The 16,277-nt window shown below is 46.5% G+C and overlaps 1 protein-coding gene across 1 annotated transcript in view; it reads right to left on the reverse strand.

Moving 5' to 3' along the window:
- Positions 1 to 823: 823 nt before the first annotated feature.
- LOC138468307 (zinc finger protein 318-like) overlaps positions 824 to 16,277 on the reverse strand; it is a 640,558-nt gene continuing 625,104 nt past the window's right edge. Inside the window, exon 10 of the mRNA XM_069608801.1 lies at positions 824 to 4,421. Within this exon, the coding sequence (XP_069464902.1) occupies positions 1,554 to 4,421 (2,868 nt within the window). The 3' untranslated portion in view covers positions 824 to 1,553. The remainder of the gene's footprint in view (positions 4,422 to 16,277) is intronic.

Raw genomic sequence — 16,277 nt, forward strand, 5'->3', positions numbered from 1 at the left:
TCGCCTGCATTTTAAATAACACACTGAACTAATGTCATGATTTAACAGAACATGCAAGATCCAATGCCCAATAGTGTAGAGAGCTACAATACTGTATCTTGTGGCCATTATACTATATGCTAAATCTTGTCAGCATGTAATGAATATTATGTCTAATGCTAACCATGTGCAAGTAAATGGTACCATTACACACAATATTAATTGCCTGCTGAAGACCATATTTTCTTTTTAGTCTAGAAAAAGAACAACTAATCTATTTTTTTGGTTGTATTTTAAAAATTAGAACTATGGGTGTGCGACCCCCTAGACATGAGGCCACGACCCCCCAGGGGGACGCGCCCCACAGTTTGAATACTGCTGCACTAGTCTATGCAAAGCATGTGAATCTAAGCAGATTCACAAGCTACAGAATATGAATAAGCATTTAGAACAACAAAGAAAGCCATTAATGGACGAAATGTGAACATTTGTTAAACGATCTAAATGGGCATTAACAATTTTGCTATAATCATTAACAGCAGGAATTAAGACGGGTTCTAGTTTTGCATACCGGAAAACAAGAAAACGTGAATATTTTCTAAAGTCCTACACATCTGTCTGCCCTCTTCCGCATTCTATCACACCCAATACAACTTCGCTCACTTAATGAAACCAGTGGTTTTAGTCTACAAAAAAGCAAGCTGTTTGTGAGAATATAAAATTTGAATGACAACTTTCTAGACAAACAAAAGAAAATTGTAAACATTTGCACCAGCCAATAATGTGCTAAAGGTCCAAGGCAAAAGTGAACTCCTGAAGAAACAAAAACTATGCTGAATGCAAGTACAGATCCACAATTGCTATTTATTTTTAAATGATTCACAAACAGCAACAGGCTTCAATTGTCTAAAGAAAACATCTTAACTAGTTCATCTAAAATGAAAGTGTATTTGAACACATCGATACCCTTCAGTTGTATACCAATGTAACGGCAGGACATCAATCAAAAACCCGGACTCTGTTAACATACACTTTTACTCGCAGTCCAAGATAAGAGGTCCTACTTCAAAGGAAGGTCAAAGGCACCACAATGTCTGGTTAAAAAACAGGGCTTAATTCCAAATTAAGTCTTGGCATTGTTTAGCCACTGACGTTGAAGCTTCCTGTGTCCCCGCTTCTGTCCAGATCTACTTACCTACCTTACTGTGGTGTCAATACACCAAAGAAAATGCAATGAAAAAAGAGAAGCAACAACAGAGCAAACTGCATAACTGTTCAGCAACAATGAAGTATCATTGTGTATAACATTTTGGAACATAAAAAAATAAAAGGGTGTGTGAAATTAGAATTCAATCTGTGTTCCCAATTACTCATTTACCTTTTTACCCTTGTACTTGATCACATTTAGGTAATTAAATGTTACAGAAATGTTTAATGTTGCACCTACATGGAAAATGACAGAATAAAAGTATAAAAGGGACCCGCAGCTAACTGGATGAACTAGAAATATGATCACATGGCAGAGTACTGCTTAAAATATACAAAACGTCTTTTAACAGATATTGAAATTTATATTATTTTTTTTTCCTCCTTAAGCCATAGCTTCTCAACCCTTTTAAAGGAGTCTTTGGTTTGACATTGGCTGAACGCTGATGAATGGTGGCACGCTGTCCAGAAGGGGATGCTGCCATTTCAGCAACATCGCCCTCATTCTCTGCTGCAGCGTCATCCTCAAGGCTGTCCTCCTCCTCCTCCTCCTCTTCCTCTTCCTGTGTGGAAATCTTAGTAAAAGGTGCCCCTTTCCTTGCCGCACTGACCTTAGCCACATCATCAGTGGAACAATGTACATTTTCAGACTCTCTCCTTTCTTGTCCACTGCCTGAAGTGGCTTCTTGCGAGCCGCCCATTTTTACATATTGGCTCTCCTGAGCTTTGGTCCCAGTATGGGTGTTGCCATTGCCTTTGACACTGCTAGATTCTGTCATTTGAAATGAGGGTTTTGAACTGATGGTAGGATGAAGGTTACCCAAATACGCACTGCTTTGTAAACCTAATCTTGCTCCAAATCTGGAAGCAGAACAGCTTTCCATAGCTTCCTCCTCTTCACTTTCCTCATCTTCTTCAGTAACAAACACGCCGTCCATGTCGTCGTCCGGTGCGCTTTCTTGAACCACTGCCATCTGGACATCTGCAGGCTTCTGGAACACAATTACTGGAGCAGGTGCCACATCTCCTTCCATGGAATTTGGGTCTCTCTTTGTATTTACTGTGCTGGCAACAGGCTCAATGCACATATTGGACTTGGCATTTGATGAATGGTCCATTTTAGGGTTGATCACTTTAGAATGTCCTACAACTTCCACATCAGCTTTGCCATTATTCGACTTCTGTGTATAAGGAACATTTGAGGACAGAGCCTTCTCAGGGCCTAGACTGACTTTGTCAACCTTTGAAGTAGGAACCATCGAGCTGGAAACAGGCACTGCAACACCCCTGGTGTCTGGGGGGCATGCAGTGTAAAGCTTGGCTGAACTCTTTTCACTACTTGGTTGGTTAGCACTTTTGAGAGTAGAAATAGAACTTGCCTTCTCTATGGTTGCTTTAGAAGCAATGCTTTGTTTCAAACCAGGTTGCACCTTATCAATCGTCTTTTTTTCAGTACTTAAGTTCTGTACATTCTCCTTAACAGTGGAAGGACCTTTAACCTTTATGTCAGCTGAAATCTTGGCACCACTGCTGTAAAAGATATCATAGAGATCCTTAGCACTTGTTGTAGCTAGGCAGGACTTTGTTACCTTTTCACTGAATGCAGGCTGAGGTTGGGCTTTTGCAACGGGTACACTAGCAACACTTGTTGCTGGGATATTTGCTTTTGGGATAGCTGCTTTGGGCGCCGAAGCTGCTTTGGGCGCCGAAGCTGCTTTGGGCGCCGAAGCTGCTTTGGGCGCCGAAGCTGCTTTGGGCGCCGAAGCTGCTTTGGGCGCCGAAGCTGCTTTGGGCAACGACTGAACTGCCCCAGTTGTCGTACCCCCAAATGCAGCTGGTGTTGCTGAAATCTGTGGCCATTGGGGTTCATTTCTCACGGGAGCTTTTACATTGTACTGTATATTTCGTCTTCCAAACGGTGCAGCTACTAGGGGCCACTGAGGCTGGGTGAGGGTTTGAGCATCTGGAGGTTTTTGATTGGTCTGTATTCCACCAGTCAGGATTGGTGGCCACTGGGGCTGGGTGGTAAGTTGACTGCTTTGTGTTCCAAAAGTTGCAGTTGATGGTGGCCATACTGGCGCAGTAACTTGTGCCACTGGAACCGGTGGCCACTGAGGCTGGGCAACTGTTGGTTTATCATCAAATTCAGATGGACCTTTTACAAATTTCTGAAAACTCTTTAGCATTGTCGCTTTAGGACCAGTTGTCTGAGCGGGGAGAGTTTTTACATCTGGCATCAAAACATTGGATTTTGAGTCCACTTTTCCGGGCAATGGCTTGTTTGTCCCAACAGCGCCAGGCGTCTTCACACTTGCAGCTGGGAGATTGGGGGGTGTTTTAGCTTGTAGGGAATTTACAGTTTTTAATGGACTGGGCTGCGGTGCAACTGGTTTTCCAGCGAGTTTAACTCGCAAAGCCTGTAGCTTCTCAGATTGTGATTCACTCTCTTTCTCCCTCTCCCTTTCCCGATCTTTGTCCCTTTCCCTGGCCCTCTCTCTTTCCCTTGCCTTTTCTCTATCCCTTTCACGCTCCCTCTCCCGCTCCCTCTCCCTTAATCGATCCCGCTCTCTCTCCCTGTCCCGCTCCTTCTCCCTTTCCCTCTCGCGCTCCTTCTCCCTTTCCCTCTCGCGCTCCTTCTCCCTTTCCCTCTCGCGCTCCTTCTCCCTTTCCCTCTCGCGCTCCTTCTCGCGCTCGCGCTCCTTCCTCTCTCTTTCCTTTTCTTTCTCCAAGTCTTTTGCCTTGTCCACATCCTTGTCCAAATCCTTAACCATGTCCCTGAGCCTCTCTCTAAGCTTTTCTCTAAGCCTTTCCTTTTGTTCCAGTTCCTTGCCACTTTCAGAGTCTTTTTCCTCCTTTTTAGCATGATCCATGTCCACTGCTCCAGTTTGTGGCCCAGATTGTTGCTTTTTCTCCTGTGCTGGATTTTTCCAGGTAAACTTACCAAAAACAGAGGATGCTGAATCTGTTTTTGAAGGCTCTACCTTGCCCTCTTGGCCATCCTTAGTGGGCACAGATTGTGTGCCATCCTTGCCAACTCCCTTGTTTTTCAGTGTATGCTCATCTGTTTTCTTAGCTAGTTTGGAGGCCCTCTCTTCGGCTCCCCCTTTCGGTTGTTCTTGCAACTTGCGTTTTAACTCATTTGCCCGTCGGCGATCTGCTTCCTTCACGGCAGCAAGCCCCACCTGCTGGTCTAATTTTCGTCTTTCTTCATATAGAAGGTTCTTCTCAATATATTTCTGTAAAAATCAAACAAAAATGTTGCAGAATCTATATTTAAAAAAACAACAATCAGTGTACTGTCAGTTCAAAATTGATACTCTCCAAGGATAAGGATGTAGTGTGACAAAGATTACAATACCTACCCTCAGTAATAGCCTTCCCGCTTGATATGAACTTCCACCTACAGCTTCCAAATCGTTTTAATATAGTTTCAAGTGGATTCACAATGCAGAAATCGTTAGCAAGCCATAAAAAGGCATGGTCAGCTCTTTAAGGGATTCAAGGGGGCAGCGTCCGCCAGATGCGAGACAGCTGGTAAATTCTACACAAGTTGCCATGAGTCACAGACTAAAGAAGTGGCATGAAAAGATCACAATATACGCTATCAAAATGAGGGGACGTGGAAGAAAGATTGAATCCATCAGAAAGAATGTTAAAAAAGGTAATTCATTTTTTTTGTTCTAATGGATATCTTTCCTCACATATTCTTCACCCTTTTTTTTTTTTAAAAGTCTCACAATGCAATATCGCATAACAGGATTGTGAGCAATAGTTTGAAACAAACCAACACTGGACAGAATACTTCATGTGGGTGCAATAACAAAGAGGATGATGCAAGGTGAGCCTAGTCGGACTGTAGGGAGGAATATGCTTCCACATTGAAATAGATGGATTCTTAACGAATGTGCTTCTCACAATAAGATGAAGGGGAGGCAATGCAGGAAAAGATTGTTAATTGGGCCTCCAGCACTGCCCACCCCACACACCTTGTGAACTGAAAGCGTAATGCATCAATCCCTACACCTCTAACATTGTGGGTATGCCATTCATTATATTTTTTATCACCATTAATGTTGGACTCCTCCAATTACCAAGCGCCAGACTGCAGATCGAAGCCAGGTGGCACTGCATTTTCTTGTTCCCAAGGCACCCCGTGTTTCAAAGGCACTGCCTGATGAATCCTTCGCAGCCAATTCAGACATTTACACCCTCTTTCTAAGGTGGTGTTCTGGGCATGTGAAAGGCTGCACTATGGTTGTCTTGGTCTACTTGTGCTGGTTTGTTTATAGCGCAACCCAAGCTGTGAAGCAACCAAGCATTATATAAGAGGATGCAGTAGAGGGTACAGTAATGTGGATAATGTTTTTTTCAAGGCAATGCTATTAAGTGATATACACTTGGAAAGACATGAGAATACAGGCTAGGGTGGAAACGGCATAGGTACTTACTAAACACTATAGGGGAAAAACAATCTAGTTTTTAGATAGTGTCTAGCTTGCATTTGTTGCTCATCAGATAAAGGACCTGCGTTGTAAGGGGGTAGTTATTTTCTGGCAAAATCTCACTCCACCTAGAGGGAAAGTTAGAAAGGAATTTGAGCAGGTCCACACAAAGGAACTGTCAAACACAAAATGACCAATGGGAGGCTTAAAATACATAGGATTAACCTAAAGGCTACGACATAGGAGCATTTGGCTCCTAGTTCGGTGAATGTGGCTATAGCATTGGAGTAGCCAAAAGTAAATAAAGCCAGCACCCAGTCTACCCCATAACACTTTCACGGTGTTGTAACCACCCTGTGACTAAAATAGTAGCTATACGAGTAGAACACCAGAAAGGGTTGCAGTGACTGGAAGCCTCGAGTAGAAGGTCCTCTGATGATCAAAAATACAAACAGCATGAAAGCAGACACAAAGATTAGGGGTCCCAGAGAGGTAGGAAGCCAGAACACCAACATTCTGCCACAACAGGTGAGCACACATTTTGCTTGTACTTCAGTGAGAAGCCTGTTGGAGTATGACCATAGTGGATAAGATACTTGTCTTTGGGGGATGCTAGGGCCTCGAGAGCTTCAATGGGCAAGGGTTCGGACAGATTTCCATTTGTGGGGCTCTGATGTCCAATATAACTGGAACCAGTAAACATTTGGCTTCTTCCTGTTGACTTTCTTGGTTCTTTAACTATTTTTGTGGTCGAAAGGAACTTCTACTGCCGTCTCCTGCCACTGCAACCCTTTTGATGTGTTGTCCTGTAATAGCCCATTTGGCTTCTAAGACATGGGTGATTTTAAAGCATCCTATTTCGGCCCCAGGGAGATTCTATCACCCTACAAATGTATTGTGGTGTAGGCTGGTGGCACTTTTGATTTGGCTTGGCTTCACCAAGTAGGCGGCCCGTTTTACCATATTTGTAGCCAAATGCACTAGTATGGTAACTTTTGGGGTATTAATGTACTTCTTCTGACCATTTTGTCTTGGGAAAATCTTTTGTCTTCAGGATTACAAGGGAAGACTAAAATGGCTGTTATGTAAACATTGGCTCACCTTTAGATCAGCCTTGCACCCTCTATTGTGGCCTTTGGACTGGTTACCAGAGTCTAAACCAGACAGTCCTACAACACATCCTGTGTGGGTGGACCAGATTGTCTGGCGGTTTTCAATACAAGCCAGATGGTTTGGCGGGCAAACTGTCTACTTGGTGCATGATCGGAAAGCCAACCCATAAGTGAATGTGCATATTCATGGGAGACCCAGTGCATTCCATCAGAGAAAAATAAGTGTCTAATGGTGATGGACACTTCTGTCCCCTGCACACAAAAGCTGGGAAACCAAAATAACACTTCAAATAAATGTAGCAACAGTGTTATTTAGACCAATATAAAGATATTCAAAGAGTTATAGCACAGACAATTTGAACAAACAAGATTTTAATCTTTTAGAAAAAATGCCTCAAATTATTCTGACCGGCTAAAAGAAGCAAGGAACAAGTTACTTACCATTAACTGATGTTCTCCAGCATGGGTCTGGCATGGATTCACATGTTCATGAATATACCCAGTCAGGCCAGTAATCCTCGGTAAAAAGAAAGCAGTCTCGCTTTAAGCTGACTGACACAGCCCCGTCTCTGCTCTACTCCTCCATCTCAGCTACTCTTGATGCTCTTGCCCCTGTCATGAGGATCAGTTTGAAGCCCAAAGTCAAGTGCAATTCTTGGTATGACTCTGACCTAGCTACACTTAAGCGTAATTGTAGGGCGGCCGAGAGGAAATGGAGGGCCTCTGATAAATTGGCTTGCCGCCTGCTCCAAAGGCAATACCCACTCTCTGTACGCGCACCAAGAAGAGAGTCCATATTGAAGCCCGTGTCTCTGTGGCAACAAACAATTCGGCCCAACTCTTTAAACTCTGCAAGGAGCTGGCCAACCCTGCTGCAGTATCCACCTCTCCTCTTGCCTCTCAGGCTCTTTGCAATGACCTTGCCTCACACTATCTCTAAAACCCAAGGACATCTTGTCCACACTCTCCTCTCCCGCTCCTCTCCCCTCCCCTGCTTGTTGATCCAGCCTCAGCTACCTCCCCTCCCTCTTTCTCAGCCTTTCCTCTTTTCTCCCCTGATGAGGTCGCTAGACAAGTCCGATCTATGAAAGCCTCATCAAAACACATCCATCCCTGTTCCTCTAAAACCTTTAAGGACACATTGATACCCTCGCACCAGCCCTTGCTGATTTCTGCAACCTCTCCATCTCTGGATCTTTCCCCTACCCTCTGAAGCACTCCCTTGTGCATCCTCTCCTCAAGAAACCCACAGCTGATCCTTCTTGTCCAGCTACCCATCGTCCAATTTCCATTACTCCCTTTTTGGGTAAGCTCCTGGAAAAGCTTGCAATCTCTCATCTTAACCTTCATTCCGATTCTGTGGGCTCCCTCCAATCCGGCTTCAAAGCTGCCAGAAGTATGAAAAATGCTCTTCTGAACATCAGTGAAGACCTGCTCTCCAACCTTGACTCTAACATTCCCTCTGTCCTTATCCTACTTGATTTCTCCTCTGCTTTCGATACAGTCAACCATACCACCCTGCTCAATAGTCTCCCCGACAACCTGGGTATCACTGATCAGGCTCTGGCCTGGCTGACTTCCTTGCTCTCTGAACGACCCTCCCAAGTACAACTTGGGTCCTTCCTCTCTTCTATCTCCCTCTCTACCTGTGGTGTTCCCCAGGGGTCTAACCTCTCGCCCTGGCTTTTCAACCAATACTTGGCAACTCTCGCCTACTGCATTTCCATTTTTTGCTCAAATTTCCAGTGCTATGCCGACGACACCAAACTCATTTTCAGGCTTTCTTCAGCCACCTCCTCTCCTTCCGTCATCTCGGACTGTCTAATCACCATTCAAAATTGGTGTGCCGCCAATGATCATTGTTTAAATGCCAACAAAACTGAGATACTCTTCATTGGTACACCCTCTACATCCTTTCCCCTCACTCTCTGGCTGTCCTCCCTTGGCCCTCCTCCTGCCCCTACCTGCGAAGCTAAGAGCCTCAGGGTCATCTTTGACTCCATACTTTCCTTCTCTGCACACATCTCTGACGTCTCTAAAAAGTCTAACTTCTTAGCGCACCTCCTTAGAGGTACTCTTCCTTTCCTCTCCTTCCCTCAGAAGCTCACCGTCTCCCAAGCTCTGATTCCCTCTAGGTTGGACTACTGTAAAAGCCTCTTTCTAAATCTACCTGCCTCCACTCTCCGCCCTTTACAACTAATCCAGAACAGGACTGCAAGACTTGTCCTTGGCCTCAAGCCCTGGGATTGTATCTCTCCAGCTCTGAAATCCCTTCATTGGCTCCCAGGGGATGCAAGGATTACATTTAAAACCCTTTGCATTGTCCACAAGGCTTTCTGGGGCCTGGGTCCCAAATACCTTCAACTATCCCTCCATAAATACCTCCCCTGTCGAGCCCTTCGCTCCACTACCTCTAACTCCCTCAGGGGTCAGTCGTTTTTCAAAGAATCAAGCTAGGGGCAGATCTCAGTCTTCGGCTGGGGCCTCCCTTTGGAACAGCCTCCCTGCCGCCTTGAAACTTGAGAACCATCTACGGATCCGGAAGCGCCTCAAGACCTTCCTCTTCGCCTCTGCCCTTGCCCCTCTTCGCCCCTGCTGATCCGCTTTTTCTCCCGGCACAGTCAGACCTGGCCACCCCCTGTCCTTCGGGACTAGGTACCTGCTCACCCTCTTGGCACTGCCCCCTGGTCACTCCTTACACTTGTGCCTGTATCTGTACCCATATGCCACCCCCCATTCTCCTACTGCACTTATCAGATACACCCTAACTAATCTTGCACTTTTCCACTCACAGGCTGCACTACCACTGTTCCTGATCACCCTATTTATTTACTTATTATTTATCTTGTTCTCTCCTATGCTCTGCACTTTCCAATTTCTAATGCACTATCCCCTTTTTCCCTTCCCCATGCACTTGCATTCTCAATGTCACTGGGCCTAGTAAGATCGTTGTTTTTTGTTTTCTTCCCCAGTTCCCCTTCCCTTTGCCTGGTCGCGCCTAAAACACCAGTGTATGAGCGCGATATAAATAAAATATATCATAAGCTTGAAAAACTGCCCCTCTCCCATAAACCAATTGTTCTCTGGGTCATACTGCACCCATCCAATGAGAGTCCTCTCCCTAAACCCCATCCACAGTGGCTATCTTCAGATTTGAAATAAGCACGTGAAGGGATGGTATTAACCAAGAAGAATCACAACGGGAATGGCAGGCAGGCTCGCATGTGAATCCATGCCAGACCCATGAAGAAAACAACTGTTACAGATAAGTAACTTGTTCCTTCTCCAGCATGGGGTCTGGCATTGATGTACGTGCTGATGAATACGAATGCATAGCAGTACATATACAAAACCATGTGGCAAGGCTCTACAAAAGAACAAACACCCCTGGAACAGACTCACCTCAAACAAACAGCTTGCGACTCTGGACTCTTGCCTGGAATCCCGGTTGACGCAGTTGAATCTCGTGAAGGTGTGCGTAGACCTCCACGTAGCCACCCTGCAAATGTTGAGCAGGGGAACACAGGAGAGAAACGCTGTCCTAGCTGCGATGACTGGCAGAATGGGGCATCAGCCGTCCTGAAAGAGGTCTGTTGGCCAGACTATGTCAGTGCATCTTAGGGAGAATTCTCAGAAATGTGGTAATTCCCCCTCTACCTTAGAGACCCCCAGCACCTTTTGCTGGACTTTAGGACATTTAATTTCTAACCTCGAGGGAGTGAGACTTTATTCCCACACATGTATTTTTATGTGATTTAGATTCTGTTTCTTTTTACTTTGGAGTCTGACAAACTCCATAGGCATAATCTTTACATTGTGACAAACGGCGCCTTCAGTGCAGTGGCACAGGGAAGTCTTTCAGATTTCCCAAAGGTTTAAATACCGTCTCTTGGATAAACTACTGTTTCCAAGAGCAGTAAAGTGGAACCGACTTTACTTACATTTGTAACTTTCTAGACCCAGCAGACACCATCTTACAATAGGGTGCTGGAGGGGTTACTTCGTATCCCCTTTGTCTAGTTTCTCATGTAACATTTTTATGTTACTCTTTCTATGATTAATGGCTGGTGGCAGTGGTTTACTTTTTACTACCGTTGTGTGTTTTTACTGCGGGCTGCAATTGTCAAAATGGCCCTGGTTTTCGTTTTTTCGACATTTCTTTGTGGAAAGGTCCTTCTTGAGATTCACTCTGCACGCTGTTAGGGAGAATTCTCAAAAATGTGCTAATTCCCTCTAACGTAAAGAGACCCCCAGCAACTTTGCTGAATTTTGAGGACTTGATTTTTTTTTACCTGGCGAGAGTGGGACCCTTTTTCCCCACTCTCTCATGTATTTTGATATGCGTTTTTACCTTTGTGTTTCCTTTGGTTATGGAGTCTAACCAACTCCATAGGCATTGATCTTGATGACAATGCATTACTTAACGTAAAAGCATTTCTGATGGTTGTATCTGCTTAGATTCACATGCTGTGCATAGGTCCGACATCAAGTGGTCACTGCGGAGTATTGCATTTTGTTTTTCGTAGTCGAAAAAGGGACGTCGACAAGGCGTGTCTGAAACACTATCCCTATAGTGACGTGCGTTGTACCCACAATCCCTCACGCGTCGAGGTCCCTCTGTTTGTATTTTTCTGCCCTGAGGGAGCCTTCTAGACGCGAGTGAGTACAGAAAAGAGAGAGAGAGATATAAAGGAAGTCTATGTTCCTTCCATCCGATACAACCATCAGAAATGCTTTTACGGTAAGTAATGCATTGTCTTCTGATGTTTGTTAATCTGCTTAGAATCACATGCTGTGCATAGACTAGCGAGCAGTACCCGGAGTTGGCGGTGGGTTATGAGAAGGAACAGTAGAGAAAAGGTGTCGTAATACTGCCTGTCCCACCTGGGAGTCAGATCTCGAGTGTGCATCTAGACAGTAGTGTTTTGTAAAGGTGTGCACAGAACTCCAGGTAGCCGCTTTGCAGATGGACTCAAGGGGAACATTTGCAATGAATGCCCCCGTGCCTCGAGTAGAATGTGCTCTTGGCCTAAAGGGCAGATCTCTCTTAGCAAGAGTATAGCAGAGAGTGATGCATTGAACAATCCATCTAGAAATAGTGGACTTTGAAATCGCATCTCCTTCTCTTCCTGCTGCCACCGAGACGAAGAACTGATTAGTCTTCCTCAGTGGTCTGGTTCTTTCCATGTAGAACATGACCGCTCTGCGTACATCTAGTGTGTGCAGAGTCCTTTCTCCCAAATTGGAAGGATTTGGAAAGAACGTTGGTAGTTCTATAGATTGGTTTACGTGGAATTTAGAAATAAATTTCGGGGCAAACCTAGGGTGAGTGCGTAGAACCACCTTATCTCTGTGAACTGTAACAAAGGGGTCTAGAAAGAAAGAGCCTGAAGTTCACTTACTCTCCTGATGGAGGTGATAGCTATTAAAAAAGCAGTCTTAAGAGTGAGGTGTTTAAGAGATGCTTTGTGCATGGGTTCGAATGGAGAGCCCATGAGTCTGGTAAGTACCACATTAAGGTCCCATCCGGGAGCTGGGTCAGCTATCGGGGGGTGTATTCTCTTTACTCCCTCCATGAAGGCTTTTATAACAGGGATCCTCCACCACGACACCTTGAGTTGGGAAGTGGTGTATGCAGAAAGTGCCGCTAGGTGGACTTTAATGGAGTTAAACACTAGACCTGAACCCAAAAGGTGGGTCAGGTATAGGACAACATGTGTGGGAGAGCAGTCAATAGGGTTGATGCTTTTACTCCTGCACCAGATGACAAATCTTTTCCACTTGCTAGAATAGCAGTGGCGAGTGTTAGGTTTTCTGGCTTCCCTGAGGATGTCCATGCATCTTTGCGGGAGCTGTAGATGTCCGAACTCTATGATTTCAGGAGCCAAGCTGCTAAGTTCAATTTCTGGGGGCATGGATGCAGAGTCTTGCCCTTGTCCTGAGACAGCATGTTGTACGGGCAGGGGAGTCTCACTGGGGGAGATAGAGACATCTCCATCAAGTGAGCGAACCATGGTTGACGGGCCCACATTGGGGCCACTAGTATCATGGTTACTTGTTCCTGGTGCATCTTGTGCACCACCCTGTTGAGAAGGGGAGTCGGGGGGGAAAAGCGTAAACAAATTTCCCTGACCATTGCATCGACAGACCGTTCCCCTTGGATTGGTTCTGGGGGTACCTGGAGGCGTAACTTAGGCATTGTGAGTTTTCCAGGGTTGCGAACAGGTCTACTTCTGGGAATCCCCATTGTGTGAAGACGTCGAAGACGATGTCTTCGTGCAGGCCCCATTCGTACTCTTCGGGCAGGGGGAAATCTCTGCTGAGTCTGTCTGCCAGCAGATTGAGTTCCCCAGGTACATGTAGTGATAGTAGGAACATGTCCTGTTTGAGAGCCCACTTCCATATATTCTGGGCCAGCTTGGACAGGCCTGGAGAGTGGGTGCCCCCCTGCTTGTTGATGTAGTACATGGCTGTGGTGCTGTCTGTAAGGACCATTACTGTTTTGCCTTGTAGGTGTTCCTGGAAGGCTCTTAGCGCCTTGAACACAGCTAGTAGCTCCAGTAGATTTATGTGTTTGGATGCTACGTTCGGAGTCCACACTCCGTGAGCAGTCTGATGGGATAGGTGCACCCCCCATCCTGTGAGGGATGCGTCTGTGGTTAGACTGCCTTCCGCCGCGGGTGTGGCAAAGGGTTTCCCTTTTTCCATGTTTTCCTTTGTCCACCACCGTAGCGAGAGAACCAAGGCTTGCGAGACCACAACTAGATCCTCCCATAGTCCGCTGGCCTGACACCACTGGCTGTTGAGCCACTCTTGCATTGGGCGCATGCGCAGGCGCGCGTGAGGTACCAAATAAATACACAACGCCATCATTCCTAGCAAGCGCATTGCTTTGCGTACCGTCACCTCTCGACTGGTCACATATTAAGGGATCTGAAACAGCATGTTTTGGACCCTCTCTTTGGAGGAGAAGACGAGGTCGTCCTTTGTTTGAATTAGAGCCCCTAGGAATTGCTTGATTTGACTGGGGTCTAAACTGGACTTCTTTTCGTTGATGGAGAAGCCCAACTGGAACAAAAGGTCTACCGTCTTTTGGGTATTGGAGAAGCATGTTTTGTAAGAATCCCCTGTTATGAGCCAGTCGTCGAGGTAAGGGTAAACTGGGATGGACAACCTGCGCAGGTGGGCCGCTGCCACTGCCAGCACCTTTGTGAATACCCTTGGTGCTGATGCTATGCCGAAGGGTAGCACTTTGAACTGGTAGTGTTTGCCCTCTATCATGAACCTGAGGTATTTTCTGTGCGCTGGCAACGTTAAAATATGAAAGTATGCATCTTTCATGTCCAATGTTGTCATGTAATCTCCCTGAGAAAGCAGTGGGATCACTTCCTGTAAGGTTACCATACGAAACTTTTGGGGTTTGATAAACTTGTTCGCTGGGCGCAGATCTAATACAGGGCGCATGGTTAGATCCTTTTTGGGTACAAGGAAGTACACTGAATAAATACCTTCCGTTACCTGAGATAGAGGCACAACCTCTATGGCTCCTTTTTCCATCAGTTGTTGTACTTCTTGGAGAAGGATGGCAAGATGTTCCGGTGTCATGCAACGTCCCCTCGGGGGTCTGTAGGATGGGGAACTGTTGAATTTGATACAGTATCCGTGGGCTACGGTGGAAAGTACCCAACGGTCTGACGTTATCTCCTCCCATGCAGGAAGAACGGATGTTATCCGGCCCCCGACCGATGTTGCATGGGAGGGGACGCGAATCTTCGCGTCACTTGGAGTTGTTGGGGGCTTGGGAGCCTCTGGGGGTGGATCCCCGACCTCTCCCTTTACCCCGGCGTTGGCCTCTTTGGCTGTACTGCCCACTATTGGTCTGGTAATTGGTGCAGGGTATTGTTGATGCTGACTTTGTTGTTGTTGTTGGCCACGAAAAAAGCGTTTGTTGCCATAGCCGCGTCTGGTAGTGGGCTTAGAGATTTGGTCAAGAGTCTTGATAGTATCGAACTCTTTTTTTAGCCATCTCTAGAGCTTCATCCACCGCTTTCCCGAAGAGGTTAGAGTCTTCCACAGGTTTATTTATTAAAGACGCCTGTGTCTCCGGTTTAAACCCTGAGTTGCGCAGCCATACATGGCGTTTTAGGAGTATTCCCTGCACCAGGGAACGTCCCGCTGTTTCTGCCGCGTCCAGAGTTTTTTTTACAATGCTCTGGTTCACCTGGGTTCCTTCGCCAATAGTTGAAAGTAGGCGTGTACGTAAAGGCTCCGGTGCTTCCTCGGCGTCCTTGCGCAGTTTGGCCCACTGCGCGTCTGCATAGCTAGCAAGCAAAGAATTGTTGTTCGCAATTCTTGCTGAGAAGGCAGCCGAGGAAGTTACTCTTTTTGCAAGGGCATATAGCCTTTTGCCCTCCTTGTCAGGGGGTGCCTCACTGGTGGAAAGTGGTACCCCTGCCCTCTTTCTAGTATTAGATACTACTAGGGAATCTGGAATGGAATGTCCCCTAATGTAGAGCGGGTCTGAGGGAGAAGGAGTGAAAAGTTTTTCACTTCTCGGATTGACCCCTCTGATCAATGCAGGAGTGGCCAGCGAAGGGATGATTCTTCTCTTCACTGAAGCTAGGAGGGGAATGGTCTGGCTGACCGGGGGTTTCTCTTTAATTACTCTTTCCACAAAGTCTAATTCTGGAGAGAGCTCCCCAGTGTCCAGTTCGAAATGTGCTGCTGCTCTGCGCAACAGTGCATTGAAAGTGGGCTGATCGTCAATTGGAGACGTGTTCCTAACCGGTGAATTGTCAGGAGGATTTAGGTTTAGGACATCAGTGTCGGAATATACTGATGGGGATTGCCAGGGGTGCGAACGTCCTTCTTCTGTTTTTTCTCCGAAGCCTTCTTCTATAATGTCTGGCCTGTCTTCCAGACATTCCTCCTGGTTCTGTCGTCCTTCATCGTCCATGAAATCATCCTCTTCCAAGTATTGTTCCTCCCCAGTGAGGTTGCCACCTGGGGATCGACTAGCCTCGGATTTTTGGCCCTGGGGTCCTCCTGAGGCCCTTCTCTAGTCCTCTTGGGAGTTTGAGAGGTCTGGGTATTCATAAACCTTTCCATCCTCTCCATACAGAGGTGGAGTCTTTCCATGGTTTCATGGGGTACCCCAGAGCGGTCTGGCGGGGGAAAAATAGAGTCATCTAGCTGGAAACGGCTCAACCTCTCCCAAAGCGTCGAGGAAAGTGTCCCGTCGCCCTCCGAAAAGCCTTCAGGTGTGCTGGGTGACCCCCCGACTGAAGGGGGTAGTCCCTGCCTTCCTTCGGGCTTTTTCGGCGTGTCTTTCGACTTGTGCGTAGCGCTCGACGTGACTTTCGGCGTACGCTTCTGGGCGTCGGCTACAGCGATCCTCGCCAAGCTCTCGGCGACTTGTTTGTCGGCGACTCGTTTGTCGGCGGAAGCTTGCGTTTTTGACGCTACGGGTGTCGATCGCTCTACGGCGGTATGCGCCTTTTGTTGATGCGCGCCCGCCGATGGTTTGGGGGCGGCGCCC

The sequence above is a fragment of the Ambystoma mexicanum genome, chromosome 4q (genome assembly GCF_040938575.1).
Source record: "Ambystoma mexicanum isolate Mex_15411 chromosome 4q, UKY_AmexF1_1, whole genome shotgun sequence".
NCBI classification, from domain to species: domain Eukaryota; kingdom Metazoa; phylum Chordata; class Amphibia; order Caudata; family Ambystomatidae; genus Ambystoma; species Ambystoma mexicanum.